Below are 17790 nucleotides of genomic sequence, written 5' to 3'. Positions count from 1 at the left end.
GAATGAATGGAAAAAGGAAATGTGATGTATACATCTATACATATAATGGAATGTTATTCAGCTGTGAAAAAAAAGGAAATCCTGACATATACTACAACATAGATGAACTGAGGACAGTATGCTAAGTGAAACAGGCCAGTCACAAAGACATAAATACTACATGATTCTGTTTATAGGGGGTTCTAAAGTAGTTAAACTCATAGAAACAGAAAGTAGAATGGTGATTACTAGGGGTTGGAGGAAGGGGAAGATGGGGAGTTGTTATTTAATTGGTATAGAGTTTCATTTCTGCAAGATGAGATAATGTTGAAGATCTGTTGTACAATAATATGCATATAGTTAGCACTAAGGTATTGTACCCTTAAAAATGGTTATGATGGAAAATTTTAACTTATATATTATGTTATGTGCATTTTATGTTATGCTTTTTACCACAATAAAAAATAAAATGAATTGGACTTCCCTGGTGGTCCAGTGGTTAAGACTCCACGCTTCCAATGCTGGGGACGTGGAGGTTCGATCCCTGTTCGGGGAACTAAGATCCCACGTGCCGCATGGTGCGGCCAAAAAAGAAAAAGATGTGAAAAAATAAAATAAATAAAAAATATGCTGGAACATCATTTCTTTTACATATAAACTTATATTAACTTTTCGTATAAACCAGAATACTTTACCAGCATCCATTACCTAATTTTGCTTTCAGGTAAAACTTCTGAAATGGTGTAATAAGAGAACTCCAATGACCAGGCCTGTTGAATCCCAACAACTTAAAGCAACTTCAAAAGAAACTTAATTAATGCCCTGTGTATAATTTATCACTTCTATGATGTTATCTAAATTTATCAAGTAATTATCAGAAAAATGAATCATTGCCTTGGGCTTTACCAGTAAAGAAAAAAAATTCTGACCCATGCCACTGAACGCCACCCTGCCATTCCTCACAACCTGTCTCACAGCTTCCAAAACCTGAATTCTAACAAGTAACAAATCCTCAGGATTCAAATCATATTGAGACATATACTCCTGCAACTGATTACCCAAAAAAGTGACCCACATTCGCACCAATAGGAACTTCAGACAGCAGAACTCTCATCACTCAATTTTTTTGTTTTCTTTCCTACCTTTAGGGTGAACATTTTAGTGTATCCTAACTGGATTCAGCCAGAACCAATTCTGAATTTAGGGGAAGAAGGATTTTATCATGTAATTACTTTAACATATGTTAAAGCATGCACTTTGAAAAATATGAAGTACAATGTATCTTTCCTAGTATTTGCGCTCAAGCATTTAATATGACGCTCTGTAGACGGTAGCCATTCTAACAAGGTAATTTATTGGTTATTCTCTGAACGAAACAGCATTATTTGTCAGGGCTTGGTTCTGAGTGAGGGAGAACCAAGAGGAAAGAATGAAAGCTATTAGAATGTTAAGAGAGGTACTGATACCTTTTCTTGGGAGTTCATCTTGTTATCAAAGGACAGCCTCCAGCCTCTTCATCAAAACAGTCATCAGATAACACTAGGGTGACCTGGGTGCAAGTCCAGCTGTCTGTAGGCAAAGTATCAGCCACACCCTACTACCGAAGAAGTCCCATCACAGATGCAAAAATCCACCTAGCTAACAGACGAGAAAGTAAATGGTTTTTTTAAAGAATTAATTGGAACTGATCCGTGAAGTCCTTCCGACCTGAGCATGTGAACAACACAAACTTTCTTCTCACCAGTGATTTGCTGGAAGAACTGGTGTGGAGTGCTGGGAGAGGTTGTGGATTTGACCAGTGGTAGGCTGGGCCAGGCTAGGAAAAGAGAATTACTCGCCAACAAATTCCCTGGAGGAAATGGCAATGCACGTGCTTCCTTTCCCGTAAGAAAATGACTTTATCCGGAACAGGTAAGTATGGATGGCGCAGGTGGACCAGGACAGTGGAACCACAGAGGGCACCAATTCTCACGCCAGCTCCACCTACAATCAGCACCTGGGAGTCCCTTTCCTTCCTGCCTGCTACTTCTGAGGACACTGGCTCAGGTGAACCATGGGAAATGGATTTTATTTTCTGAGTACAGAGGGTTTTATTTAAGAAAAAAAACTTCACAGAAATTTAAAAAAGAGAGAGAGCATAGCCTCTTAAGTATGCATGTGTAAAGATAATCCAGAATAACATTCGTATTTTTTTTGATTCTATAACGTAGGCCGTATCAGAGTAGAGTCAATGGAGAATATACTAATATTACAGATATATTAGAAATTTAGTTAAAGTGTGAAAATAGAACTAAGTTTAAAAAAATTACTAACAAGCTTGTCCTTTTATTAATTGTAACTATTGCACTTTTAAGAATTAGCGATATTACTACATTTTTTTAATAAATAAAAATAAATGCAATATCATTTACCAGAGGATCATAAAATGCATACTATAATTTCTTCCCAACCACTGTGAAATAACATAGACAGTAGAAGAGAGGGTCACTCGTTTTGCAAATATATTGCTTAGGAAAGTGAATTGTGTCTGCCTAACTTGACTAATTATCCAATCTCACTAATTTGACAGTGAACTACAGTTGGACTTTTTACCATGGCATAAAAAAGTTTCATTGCAAATTCTTTTCCTCCTTGAATGCCACTGGCATATACCCCTTACATGGGATAGGTTCCTATCTACTGTCACCCAACTGGACAACATACCCTTTCAGGAGGTTAAAATATGTTGATTTTAAATGACTTTCAAAATACAGTAACATAATGCAATGTGTTTAATAAACATGCAAATGATACCAGAGATGCTGGTGTTGCAAATGTGAGTTCCTAACATCTGAAGGACAAAAAAATAGTGGGGAACATTAAATTTTCTTCTCTTTTCTTTTCCCTGATCAAAGACCAACCATGCAATTTAATCTCTGAAAATTAATCACTCTTATTTTATACAACCAAGATCCAACTTTTTGTCAGTGACTCTAAATGTTACTTTATTTTCACTTACATTGATTCTGTTTTCTGATTAACTGGCTGATACACACATGTGTATGTCATAGTGAACAGTGAAAAGAGGCTAGAAAATTCTAATTCCTGGAAAAAAAATATTCTGAAAACTGAGATAATAGGCTAAAAAATATCATCACGATAGAGACCTTGCTTTCAATTTAAATAAATGATATGCATGCAAAGCTGTCCAGAAAGTCCTCTGATATGAAAATCCTGGCAGTCATTGTTGCCTACAAGGAAGATGAAGTGAGGGTGTTTTAGTCTAGCAGCTACCCAAACTAGGGCCAGCCTTCAAATCTAGCCCTAGGTTTGTTTTGGTATGACCTCAAGCTCAGAGTGGTTTTTATATTCTTAAACAGCTTAAAAAATAAAACAAACCAAAATTGAGTACATGACAGAGAAGGCATGTGACCTACAGATCCTGAGATATTTACTATCTGTTTTACCCTCTGGTCCTTTACAGAAGAATTTTGCTACCATTAGCTCTTCAACAACCTCAGAAGTGATGACAATTTAGGCCAATTCCTAAAGGTCAGAACAAACCATGAAAAAGGAATCACTACTCATTTATCCTGAGAAGTGGGTCCACTAAGTCAAAACTGAGAGAGATCAAACTGTAAACTGTGCTGTTTCCTAAAATATCAATTCGCATAATACATATTCTTTACCCACAAAGAAAGCCTGCAATACTAAATTTTACTATTAAAATAAACACTGAAGCTAACACCTAAAGTAGCAGGAGAATAATATTTCTCATTGATAACTTGGCAACATTCATGCATTTCAAAAACTCAGACAAAATTGGCATCACATGCAAGGAAAAGTGGACAAGTCAGTTAAACATAACAAAAGCAAGCTCGGAGTTAAAGCAAATGAGGTTTAGACAATATTTCTTTTGAAAATATCACCTCAGTATTTAATTTAACACTGCATCCAAACTGATAATCAATGAGATTTGTTAAGTCAATTTAGACAATTCCATATTATTTTGAATTTTAATTTTAGAACATATTCATTTTGAAGATGCTACATACAAACCGGGATAGTTATTTTCTCTAAATGCTATTTAAGTTGAACAGATAATACCTTATTATTTTCCTTGGTAAGGTTCATATGATGTACAGACACTCCATTTGTAAGTTATTTCCGCCAGTGCTGCAAATATTCTATTCTGAGACTAAAATAGCACATGATGGCAAAGAAAATGCTACATCCAGGAAAGGTCCTCTAGGACTAAGCCGTCTACTTCAGGAAGGAGTCAACAATTCAGGGTGGAAAATAGCAGACACATAGACTGTGCCCATTCACCTTGAGCATATGCCTTCCTCCTCTTAATGCCCTATGATTAAGGTGAGATTTAGGCTCTTATCAGTGTCACCTTTGGACTCAGACTAGGAGGGCCCCCCACCCGAAAGCCCTGGGCTTTAGAAAGTATCATGGTGCAAGCCCTTCCACAGGCTAAGGACACAAGCCCCGTTTGTACCGCATGATCCCCAGTACCCGGGACTCCTGAATTCCCAGGATAAGCCCGTACAAACCCCGTTCCAGGACCTGCGTGGCCCTCTCCCCTGGGTCGCTCCTCTGAAAGATGGCCTGGGCTGGACCGCAGTGCCAGAGGGCACATTACGAGGCCTGTGCGTGGTCAAGGTGCAGCTGTTACGAAGGGGTGGATGGGCCTTGGACATGGGGGCAGGGGTGTCCACACTACGTACCAGACATGATGGAAGGCAGAGGGGAAGGAAGAGAAATGGGCTGGGCTGCAAGCTAAAAGCTGGCTCTCCTTCTACTGCCTCTTTCTGACACAAAACTCCTAAGAGTCTAAGAATTAAAAACGCCAAGCTAGCCTCCCAGGCCACTGTGAAGGCGTATTTGTCAAATAAGAGAACAGAACATATTTGACTTAGCAGTTTGTTATCTTAATTTACAAACGCTTACATATTTACATACACAATAGGTGGGTGTACACTGTCTCAGGTCCCACGAGCATCCGCAGTGGACTTGGTTCTCATGATGGTCCCTCCTAGATTTCACGCTGCAAAGACATTCTGCTTTTTTATTTCCTGAATCCCATATTCAAAGCTTAATTGGGATATTTTACTCAAGTGATAAGATTCAGGTTCCCTTTCTGATTAACCTAGTTTCCCATCCACAGTCACAGAAAAAAAAAATTAATTGATCACCACAAAACTACATAAAACCAGGGGAATTCTCTGGTGGGCCAGTGGTTAGGACTCGGTGCTTTCACTGCCGAGGGCCTGGGTTCAATCCCTGGTCAGGGAATTAGGATCCCACCAGCCGAGCAGCACAGTCAAAAAACAAAACAAAACAAAACCAAAAAAACTATATAAAACCAATCAAATTTCCAATCGGCCCACCTAAATGCCCTCTAATATAAAAGGGCACTATTGTGAAAAATGGCTACAGGGAGAGAAAGTTTACTATCAGAGCAAAAGGGGGGTAGCTGTGAGCTGAGAAGCTCACAGGTCCTTCTAGTTTAGCATCAAAGACATCTATTTGTCCTAGAGTATTTGAACCACCCCGTGCTTGAATAGTCCAGTCATACTGCCAGTATCAACCAGAGTCAATCAATTATTGAGCCCTTACTATGGGCCAGGTGCTTTGATAGTCTCTTCATTTAATCCTTACCACCTGGGGAAGGGAGGCACAGAGAAGTTATGGCCTCTCAGCAGGTAAGTGGCTAAGACTTGGACCTGGTTTTATATGAATCCAAAACCCATGCTAGAAAGAATATCTTAAAAAAAATAATCTCCTATTTTTAAAATATATAATATCCTTTTTAAAAGAGGGGGGAATGCCATATTTCTAGCACAAGAATGAACGGTTGAAATGGTTATATTAATAAATATATACAATTTATTTTCCATATTCTTAAATAGACATAAAAACTTCACGGGGCTAGTGTTTTGTGAATTAAATAATGAAACATATATTGACTTTGGGGGGATATAAAGATATTTTCCTTCTCTTACCTCCTTAATAAGAATCCAGGGAAAACTCTTAATGAGAAGGTACCACAAAAAAAAACCCACAGGGCTTCCCTGGTGGCGCAGTGGTTGAGAATCTGCCTGCTAATGCAGGGGACACGGGTTCGAGCCCTGGCCTGGGAGGATCCCACATGCCGCGGAGCGGCTGGGCCCGTGAGCCACAACTGCTGAGCCTGCGCGTCTGGAGCCTGTGCTCCGCAACGAGAGAGGCCCGCGCATCGCGATGAAGAGTGGCCCCCGCTTGCCACAACTGGAGAAAGCCCTCGCACAGAAACGAAGACCCAACACAGCCAAAATCAATCAATCAATCAAAACATACGCATCTGATTCAAGATCCTCATTAAAAAAAAAAAAAAAAAAAAAAAAAAAAAAAAAAACCCACAGAAGTTCCCGCTCATTTATGAATTAAGGCCAAACTAGAATTAGAAAAAAAAATCAGAATAACGATATCACACACAAAAATTAATAAGCCTAGAAAATGACAATGAAATCATTGCTGCCATTGTAACCCTGTGGGATGATAGAACAGTCAAAATCCTCTAAAAAGTTTTTGGTCAGGAAAAAAAAGAAAAGAAAGAAAAAAGCAAACTAAAACCTTCCAAAACTTTGACTTTTACTTAAGTGTTGACCTAATTCAATAGTTTTCCAATGATAACTTGGAAACAGTCAATAAATAAAATATGCCTTTCTGGTTGACTTTCACTGAAATTTATGATTAATTGCCTTTCGCAACTAGAATACCACATTCAGCTTTGAAAAGAACAATTCTCATTACTTTTCGCAAGAGGCGCTCTGAATATATGTTCTTTTGGCTCTAAATTTAAGAAGTATTTTGTCCAACTATTAAAATGTATTACATATTGGATAACCAATCTTAAATTATTATCACAAGAAATAAAAATTCTAAAGAGGAAATATTCCCATGACTATGGCTTTGAATATATATGTCCCTTAGTCAAGTCAATGAGACCAGAACCAGGCAGCCACACTTACCCCCTTGGCCATAGCGGCTATGAGATGGTGGGAAGACTTGTTCTTAAGGGCAGTTGCATAATCCTTTCTCATTCTGCAGGAGAGCTTTAAGGGAGGGAAGGGAAAGACTACCATCGGTCAAGGAGAGTTTGGCTGCAATGCTGCCTCAAGGCATGAGAATGGATTCTATGGTCCCTTCCACATCAGACTAAGCATCTGTGATGATGCAACAGATTCGGCCACTTTCAACATCTTCCGAGTTGAATCGCTATCACTAGTTGGCCAGAGGAAGGAGGGGCCGTTCCAATCTCCCTTACAATTCCCGCCCTAATTATTACATTACACTTTCACAATTTAATCCCTTTATTTGCCTCACTGCTTTTTGGGGGCTAAGTGAGTATCACGGCGTGATGCCCGCTGATGTAGCTAGCAGGGTAGCAGGGCAGCAGGAGTGCCACCCAGCTGCCAGCTACAAGCACAGCCAGGTGGGCAAGCCCAGAGTGCTAATCCGGACAGTGACATGTCTGCTGCTCAAAATCCTTGAAAGTTGCTGTCTCCAATATGGAGTAGAACTGAGCACTATACATCAATGCCAAGAATCACCCTGTGGTTCACCCTGTGAGGCTTTGGGTAGCATTTCAGCATCCTAAGGAAGAATCAGCGATAGAAGTGCAATTGTTCTATTCCAGGGATCGCTCGGTAAGTAACTATTGCACGGCTATTAATAGCTAAGCGATAGGATTTCTTTTTCTTTTTCTTTTTTTTTAAACAACTGTCAGGAAATGTTTTCACATAGTTGTCCTATCTTTGGAAAACATACTGAGGACCACGTTGTTTCAATCCCCCCCCCCTCCCAAAACAAAAAACTTTGGTATTCCCTCAAAGCAGGAGACATTTATAGGAGGAATTCACTGCAATCCACAAACCTTTGGGAACCAAGCTTTCACACAGTGTTGCTAAGCTGAAACTCAGGCCAGCACAGTGCCAGGCCCACAGTAGGTTTTTAGTCAATATTTGTTGAGTAAATGGGAGTGATTTTCATTTTGAGACCATTTTGCTTATACCAGCGTACACAGTGTTTGTTAATTTATCCCCAAACACTCCCTTATCTTTGTGTAGTTAGACCCCGAGCTGTGTAAACTGAATTAACAAAACCAAATTACTAACAGTTTAAATTTGAGATGTTCTGTAGCATCCATATTCTAATACTGTTGGACAATGGGTGGTAGGAACCCGAAGATTTGAAGTGTGTTTTCATTCTCAAGTTTTGCAATCTAGTAAGTAGGCTGAAGAGATACTTTCAAATGCCCCAAAGTGGGAGGAAGCTTTGCATACAGATCATCATTGTTTATTTACTCACTTTACATGTGATTTTGTATTTCACTTTATCCAGAAGCATTCCTTGAGGTAGGTATTAACGCCTTCAGTTTATAAATGAGAAGAAGGAAAATAAAGATCCAGTGGATGAAGGATTTTTGTAAGAAAATGCTAATAAAATATGGCTATGGTGATCAATTAAATATGAAGATACAGCTATTAAAATATTTAGGTAATTCATACATACGCCACACTAACTTGGCTTGTGTTCTTCCGTTAAAACTATGAAAGGCCGTGAAAAGATTAGGCTGATAGATCCACTCTATTATGTAAGAGTTATGATATCTTGAACAACTGTGCACTTTAACTCTTTAACTGTGTATTCATCAGCCATACATCAAGGAAGTGATTATGTAATAGACAGCACAAAAGCAATGGGAGATGGTACCACCTGTTCCACTCAGGACAATCACTGATCTTCAGTGCTACTGGGTGAAAAGACTTGCCCGCCCACATGCTCGTAAAAGGAAAGGGTAGAAGATTACTCTCTGTGCTCATAAAGGGGTTCAGAATCACCTTTTGTTAAAACATTTAGAAGGATTAGAGTTTAACAAACATCATCTCCTTTGCACTTTAAAAACCAGTAAGCATGTCACACAGTTATTAAACTGATTTCAGTTATGTCCAACAAGGGACCAGTAGACGACAAAGAAGAGTTGTCAGCGGTAAATCAGCAGCAACACGGTAATAGAGCTGTGGTTCTCAAACTCGGGTGAGCATCAGAGTCACCTGGAGGGCTTGGCAAAGCACGAATTGCTGGGCCCTCCCCCAGGGATTCTGACGGAGGTAATCTGGGATGAAGGATGGGAATCTGCATTTCTAACAAATTCCCTGGTGATACTGAGAGCGGCCACACTTTCAAAAGCACTGTCACAGAACACAGCACAGTATAGTGCAGTGGTTCTTAACCTCGGCTTTAGATGAAGCATTAACTAGGAAGCTTTCATAAATCCCCGCTTGCCCTGGCTGCACCCAAGGCCAATTAATTCTGAATTTGGAGGTATGAGCCTAGGCATCAGTATTTTTTTTATGTCTCCAGGTGACTCCTGTGAGCCTGCAAGGTTGAGAACCACAGACATGAGGGAAAACACACTTGTATCTATAACTGGTTAAGAAGATACATTTTGGGTATTTTTGTTTTGGCCATGCTACGTGCTTTGTGGAATCTCAGTTCCCTGACTAGAGAGTGAACCCGGGCCCTCAGCAGTGAAAGCGTGGAGTCCTAACCATTGGACCGCCAGGACATTCCCAGAAGATACGCTTTGTAAACCACGGAGCAGAGCAGAATAGAATCACTGGTGTGCTGGGGATCCTCAATAAACAATGATTCTTTCCTTCCTCTATTTTCTTCAAAAGTGTATCACAAAGGATCTAAACAAGTGAAATGTAATTTTCTGTAAGATATATATCTATAGCTTTGAAAAGGAGCTGAGTTTTGTATTTGTGGATTCCTAGTTTAAAGGGTCACATACAAATTTTAGTCATGTTTTTCTACATTTTTCGGTGGGAAATAATCTTGTTATTTATAAATCCGGAGATCTATAAAGGTTTGGGTATGTCTTACATACGTTGGAAGCATATTTTATATTTTGGTACAGTTTGGAAGCTTTTTCATACAAATTTATTAAAAAGGTGGGGAAAGTACATCCAACCACAGGAAAAGAAGGAAGGGCGTAGAAAATTAAATTTGTTTAGAGACGTGATTCTCAAAAGTGTAGTTCCTGGACCAGCATCAGCATCGTCTGAAAACTTGTTAGAAATATAAATTTTCAGACCCCCTACCCAAGACAGATCTAATGAATCAGAAGCTCTGAGAGTGGGTGATCTGCATTTTCACAAGCTCTCCAGGCGAGTCTGATGCACACTCTACTTTGAAAACCACTGGTCTAAAATATTTATCATTTCAGCTATACGAAGAACAGAAGAGGTAAAAGCACTATTTGTCCAGTGCGCATCGGTTCAGTGGCTATCCAGACCCCCACTGCTCTAATAACAGCTGTGCTCTTTCAAACTCCACCCATAGCTTATTATCATTCCATCTTTAGAGCTTGATAGTAAACGCGGAATTGATAGGGAGCATATGCGGGGATGGGGGGGTGGGGGGGTGGGGAGTCTATTCTACAAACCCTCCACTATCAATTTTCATCTATTTCTATTTTGTACTCAAGATAGAATTAAGAATGCACAACTTGACTAACAAGGGCCAGAACCACGAAAACCAACCAACCAACCATCACATGAGGCTGGAGGAGGGTGGGTATCGCCAGGTGCAACCCTCACTCACCTTGAATCGTCCTCTTGAAGAATGCCTTGCAGGCTTCACAGGATGCTACCCCATAGTGGTACCCAGACGCGATGTCACCGCACACTAAACACAGTCTCTTGGGCATCGAGTTGAGCATGTATTCGCACTTGGTTGGTCTGGGGGTCTTCAACAATGGTGCTGGAGCAGTCATCGTACAGTTTCCGGACAGGCCCACTACCTCCTAGGATAGGAGCAGAAGGGTAGAGAGGTGGCGAATCAAGTCCGTTCTGATGGCCATTCATGGTTGAGCTGCAGCTCCCGCTGGCGTCTGAAGAGCCACCTGGGCTGTGGTGGTTGACGCTGTCCGTCAGGGAGGCCGGGCTGGAGGGTTCCGTCTTGATGAAGGACGAACAGCTGGAATCAATGTGTCGATCTTTGTTTGACATTCTGCAGAGAAGCCTGAGGTTTAGGGAGGTGCAAACAGAGAGAGAAAGAGGAGAGAGTGTCAAACACAGATACCAAAAGAGGTAGAAACAAAGAGAAGGTGAAAAAATAGAGAAAGTGAAAAAAAAGATCGAAAGGAGAAAAAAAAAAAAAAGAGAGAAGAATTCATACGTTAAAGACATTGCTCTTTGAGAGTGCTGCATAAGAACTAGGGACTACACATCATTCTCTAGTCAATATCTCTTGTTCTACAACAAGGTAATCAGCATAAGAGCGTGACAGGGTTACATCAAAGTGCCCAGACAGGCCATAAACAAAAGCTCTAACAGATCCAGTTCCTTTCATTTTACCTTTCTCTTCAAGAACCACTGTCAATATCTAAATCAACTCTCTAGATTCTAAATTTAGCCAGGGAAGAGGAGTAATTTGCAAAGTCCATATCACTTCTAAAATTACCCTTATCCTCACTCTACTTTTCTCTTCCATTTTCTGATGTTGCAGTCATTTTATTATGAGCAGAACTAAACTTTTATTGTCAAGACCGAACAGATGATTCCTCAGCTCTGTAATTACTGTTTGTCAGCACGCTTCCATAAGCATAACTGTGTCTTTTATTGATCTAAGACACACAGGGAATATATCCTCAATCACGTTGCCTCTTTAATTAAATTGCTCTATTTCCTAGACATTTAGCGATACAGAAAGACATCAAGGATAAAATGCTAGCCAATATTTAAGGATTATTTCCTAGAGCCCACAAAACAGTGAAATGATCACCAGCATTGATTAATAAATATGTACATGTGTTTCCATGTGTCCGTGTCTGCATGTGCGATTTGCCACTGTTGAAGAGAGGAATCACTAAAAGCCATTTGAGCCTTCAGTATACCTGTGAATCCATAAACCTGATACTTCATATTCAGCAAAGTAAGGATGTATCAAGTTTTGCCCTGAAAAAATGAGATTTGCGATGGTCTCTTTTTCTCCCCTTCCTTTGGTCTTTTAACATCATACCTCCTAAAAGGAAATATGATGAAGCATCTAATCTAACAAACTCTCTCTCTTATCTAGAAGAAACAGACTGCCCCTCTTACTTTGTCAGACCCGTAAGTGATTAAATTTCGGAAGAGGTAATTAGATGAAAAGATATAATTGGTCCTATTTTCTTTCCGGTTCGCCATAGTGCAAAACCCCTTTTAGCAAAGTCTCTAGGAACCTTCTGAGAGCCCACTATAGAAAGAAGAGGTGACAGTTGAGAAACAAACTTAGATAATTGCTTCCCAGTGGAAAGCTGATTTATGGGAATCCCACAGGGTAATGGTCATTCACTCGAATTTGGGGGAGTAGTCACAGGATAATCGAAGGGATGCAATTATCTCTTTCACTATAAATCTAATGATATTTTATCACTGCACAAATTTCATGCTCTCCTCCGGGTGCCCCCTTCCCCCACTGTTCTGTTACTTTCAAAAGAAGAAAAATATGGTTATTTCCTATCAGGGAATGTTCACTGAATGGTTCCGAGAAGGCGGTCTCAAGAGCAAAGCATCCAGAGCAAGAATTTGCCTCTTTCCTAGCAGATTTCCCATTGGAAGTTTTGTGCCTCTTTCTAAAGTAAAGCAAACTCAGGATGTGAAGAAAGCAAACAGGAAGGAGAAATCCACAAAAATATCTTCTTGCTTTCGCCCACCCACTTGTGTTGTCCTTTCATCAACAACTAGTGAAAGAAAAAATAGCCCCCTCCAGCCTGAACCGGGCGTCCGCTCCCTCCCGCATCTGCTGCCTTGTCCCCGTCACTGTTAATGAGCTCTGTAATTAATAGATCGCTCTCCTTGTCTCCCAGCTTGCACCCTGGGCTAAGCACTTTTCCTCAAGTCAACGTTTGAAAGAAAGCGGGTCGGCACTGACTTACAGCAGCCCTGCGAATTCCTTTTAATTTAAAGCACTTACTCTACCACTTCACTTATTACCTTATAATTACTGGACTGCTCGCACATACATTATGATCTTAGACTACAGTTAGAAGTTGTTAGGGTACTAAACCACGGTCGCTCCCCTTTCCTCTCTCCGGCACTGAATCTCTCACAGCCACGACAATGAACTCTTTCGCCATCTGCCTGCGAGGCACCATTTCTTAATCATTTTTTCTTTTTCCCAAGGAGAGTTGCTTTGAGCTGCTTGATCACAAAACAGACCACGCTTTCCCTGGGCCTTCTTTTCTCTCTCTCTCTTTTCTTGGATTGTCTCTGTTCAATTTTATCCCAATTTTCTTTCCCTCGGGCGTTTTCTCATGGACTTCTAAAATGTGCAGAACTCTTGACTGAGAAACAAGGCCAGGAATCACCCTCCTATTTATGGAAGGGTTATTTGCAAAGTCACCAAATGTTTATGTGTCAAATGCATGTTGTTAAGGTCTTTGAAAAATTGGGTGTCTCCAGCCAGCTGTCTCCTCGAAAATCTCAGCCCCTAACTTTGCAATAATCTGGATGGAAGCAAGAAAATTCAGGAAGTTCAAGTGGTCGGGGAAGCCTTTGGACAGTGGCAATCTCTTCTACACAAGTCTGGCCATTGTAGCTGTAAAGGAAAGTGAACATGCTGGATCGGTGCTGTAGGTTTTATATGTTTCTTCTCAGACATGAACTGCTTCCTTAATGAATACCTTTTTGCCCAGTGGAAATAATAATAGAGTTGCCATTTATCAAGTGCTTACTACATGTCAGGCATTGACCTGAGTACTTTCCAAATATTACCTCATTTAATCCCCAAGACAACCTTGTGAGGGAGGTATTACTCTTTAGGAAACAGAGCCTCAGACATCAAACAATTTCCTGAAAGTCATACAGTTTGGAAGTGGAAGAGTCGGGATTTCAACTCAGGGCTGACTCCAAAGTCCAGTGCGGAAATGTCCTGAAGCCAACAGAGAGTTTTTCAAGGTGTTCACTGATGATTTTAAATAGCCAAGCACAGAGGGGTAGAGCTGGCACACACAGAGGCTCTATGACATTCACACTCACCCATAAGTGGAAAAGTGGCTGAAGAAGCCACCACGCTGGCTACAAGGCCACCCCGTTGAGTCACCCTCCCCAGGGTTTGGAGTGACACCGAAACAGAATCTGAAAGAACACAGTTGTCTCCTAATTACTACTTAGCTCATTACACTGAACATTTCCTAGACACCATTACATTATACCCTAAAACTACAGTGGGTCTTAAGTCTCTCCCTCTCTGTCTCTGAAATTCTACAGCTCTATTATTCAAGCCTGAGATATTCACAACTATCTATAAATTCAATTGTCAGCTGGTGGGTTTTATTCTAGACTTCACTTCAATCTAAAATTAGAGGCACTAAAATTCACATTAACTCTAAGAGGAATGTAGTGAATAAGACTTTATTTCAAAAGAACACCTTTTTGTCAGAAAGAGCCATTTCCAAGATGATGGCTTTATCTGGAGCCAAAGAGAATAAGCCCAATTCCACATTGTGCTGTTAACGCAGAAATTTTAGGTCACATTGGATTAATAAAAATCTAAATTTCGTTAAGAATTATGAACAGAAATAACATGTGTTGGGAAAATGTGGGAAATATTTATTTTAAAGGCTCTGTAGAGTTGCTTTTATTTTATTATTTTAAGAGAAATGATGGGAGACACAAGGGAAAAAGAGAAGCAACTTTCTAAAAATCTTCTCTGAGTGAACACCCTGAGAATAAACTGGACGGAGAAACAACCATGTCAAGAACAACATTTATGTTCTTTATAAGAAACTAAATTTGAGGGATATAACAGCTTTCCAGAGGCCAGGGACATTGCAGTGCTTTAGAAAGTATTTTCAATACAGTTTGAGATATAGTCTTCTGTATTCTATATATATTCTATATATGTTCTATTATATATATTATACATATATATACATTTATATATAAATTCTGATGATCCTGCTTCAACATAGGAACTTCTCGCCCAGCCTTGCTTAAGGGTTAGCAAGAGTAAAATTTATCTTTGGTGTTAGATACTAATGACCAGGCAGATAAAGCTTCTTGGTTGCTGGACTATTTAAAAATGTAATTTTTGACAGTTGATTAACTGTACGTACAGGTGTTCATGTATAGGGAGAAAGTGACAGACAAAAAGAATAAGAATCAATAAGTTGCTGCTGGAGGGGGAAAACAAGATAATCTGTAAGTTAATATTCCATTTATATTATAATTATCAAGCTTGTTTTCAGAGAGGCTACCTAGATCCAGGTAAATGTATGACTGTGAGTGAATTGCTGTGAATTTCTGGGCAATGTGTAGGTGTCCAGAGTGGTCTACATTTCCCAGAAGGGACTTAAGCCTACGTTCCATAGGCTTATATATGATTAAATATTATTAACCCTTTCACCAAACTATTGGGTTGCCCAAAAAGTTCGTTCGGTTAGTGAATACGTTGTTCAACAGTTCTTCGTGAAAGTTAAAAATGTGTCTTTTAGTTTTACCTAAACCCGAACGAACATTTTGGCCAATCCAATAAAAGTTTGTAATAAGCAGCTGCATTTCATCTTTTGAATTTTATACCAAACTTGAGTTCATTTGCTACTTTATTTCCCTCCTAAAAAAAGTGGTGCATCAATGCAACACATGTGTACAGATCTTCTTCTTTGGCCTTCCTGATTTTAACACCAAGGAAAGATTTTTTGAAATTTTATTATACCTATTTCAGTGACAGACACCTAAATAGGCTAAATAAATGACAACTAAACAACTCACTAGTTTATTTTCTTCCTTGTCATCCTTAAGGGCCCGAAAAGGTACCCATCATCATTATAAATTCCAAACACTTTATCAATTTATATCTCAAAGTTTTACATAACAACAATGGAGCCAGCAAACCTGCAAGCTTACAAATATGAGAAGACAGAGAGAGAGAGAGAGAAGACAGAATCCTTAGTTCTCTCACTGAATCAGAGAATTTCAGGGTTGGAAAGGAAGGTTATCGAAAGTCCTATCGCTCATCACTTAACCTATCCAAAGTAGGAATGAAGTTATAAGGATTGGTCGGTTTTCTACCTGTCGAAATCACCAGATTGAATATTTAAGTATTTTTGTTTCAAAAAATAAGAAGCTTTTATTAGCCTATAGGTTTTGGGTTTTGTTTTAATGCTTTAAGAAGAAAACCTCCAAGACTAAGGCAGCAGCTCCCCGAGGCCCAGGCTTCCAAGCTCATGACCCCAGCAGCTCCGCTGGCAGTCTGAGTTACAACTCCAAGCACGCCACTTTACAATGAGCTTTTTTTTTTTTCTCTCCTGCTTCAACTAATTGCACTCTCGTAAAGTGGCAAAATGTGAATCACTTAGTAACAAAATGGGCACCAGCTGCTATTGTCAAAGAATGGTGATGCTGAAGAAAGAGAAAGCAACCGAATGAAGTGTCATGTCAGAAATCAACGGTGCAACGTGTGATTTGAGAAAACATGACTACTTTACAGAGACAGGGTGTCATTATGGCATCACAGTAATACGCTGCTTTGACAACTGCTGGGTCTAACATATCATCATTGCATTAAGGTACACTGGCTTAGTTGGGGAAGGAAGAGAGAGGATTTTTTCTTTTAATAAGAAATATCTTCAGGTCTGCCTGGTTAACCTAACAGAAGGAGACCATTAATTGTAAAGAAGGAATTGTAAATCCTGACCCACACGCCAGAAAGATTAAAACACATGCGCACATATGCACACACACTTAGATACTATTTTAGGTCTTCTTTAATAAACGTGGAGGCCCATCTAATGGAACAGAGGTCTGCATAACATGATCACAATGATTTAGTGATGCCGCTTCTTGATTCTTTGAACAAATAACTTGTGCGTTTAGTCTAAAAGACTCTTTGCAACTCACTCTGTCAAGAACCAGAGTAAGCAAACAGCTCCCCACAAAGCTGATGCTTGAGTTGTTGACAAGAGATGTAGCTAAGTTGTGTGGGAACCAGGGGCCAGCTCCTTCAAGTAACAAATCGGAGCCTCTATCTAAGCTGAACGCTTTCCCAGTTCTGTCAAGGGCCACGCGTGCTACACTAAGCAAAGAAGTTTAGGACAAATAAAAACAGGAGACTTGGAACTCATTTCTGGCCAGTCGTTGAAAGCACCCCAGGAATATAATTTCATACCTAGGGCTAAACCATGACCAGGAAGGACCTTGCTGAAGCCCTATCTGCTTTTAGGGCTCCAGTGTTCAATTTTGCTCTGAAATTAGGTTGGTCGACTATCCTGATTTAATCACTGAAGTCTCATGTCCTGGGACTTCCTTAGTCCAGACAATCCAGGATGGTTGGCCATCCAATCGGATATAGAGAAAGACCTATAAAACCTTGTGCCTTTCCTCCTGCTGTTGTCCCTAAAACAAAGGAAGGGAAATGGATTCCATTCCTTTTCAGCAAAGAGAAATGCGATATTCACACTGGGGGTGTTCTAAGTGTATGCGTTAGAAAGTGCCTGCATCCTATCTTACTGTATCATTCCAGCCAGAGGCCACTGCCCAGTGCCTTGTTAAGCTATCCAGACTATTTTAGATGTAGGAAATTGCAATTGCTTCAGTTTGCGTTACCAGGTGATTTCTGATGCTTCCTGGTTGATAAACTTTATTAATGGGAAAAGAAATGGTCCTGTGATATCACAATGTGTCGCTCATTACAGTTGTTGACAGTTTCTGTATTGAAGGATTTGATCTGATGCAGGAGCGCTTACTAGTGTAATTCATCCTTAGCTTGTTTTCTTGGACCTATGTCAATCTG

The 17790-nt window shown here is 39.9% G+C and overlaps 1 protein-coding gene across 1 annotated transcript in view; it reads right to left on the bottom strand.

Annotated features, from left to right (window-relative positions):
- The window catches only part of LOC130708096 (uncharacterized), a 312771-nt gene that overhangs the window by 172810 nt on the left and 122171 nt on the right, over positions 1 to 17790 (bottom strand). The window contains 2 exon segments of the mRNA XM_057545243.1: positions 10618 to 10753; positions 10755 to 11037. Coding sequence (XP_057401226.1) covers positions 10618 to 10753; positions 10755 to 11037 — 419 coding nt within the window.

Source organism: Balaenoptera acutorostrata, chromosome 1, assembly GCF_949987535.1.
Source record: "Balaenoptera acutorostrata chromosome 1, mBalAcu1.1, whole genome shotgun sequence".
Lineage (NCBI taxonomy): Eukaryota > Metazoa > Chordata > Mammalia > Artiodactyla > Balaenopteridae > Balaenoptera > Balaenoptera acutorostrata.
This window is presented reverse-complemented; position numbering and strand designations above follow the sequence as displayed.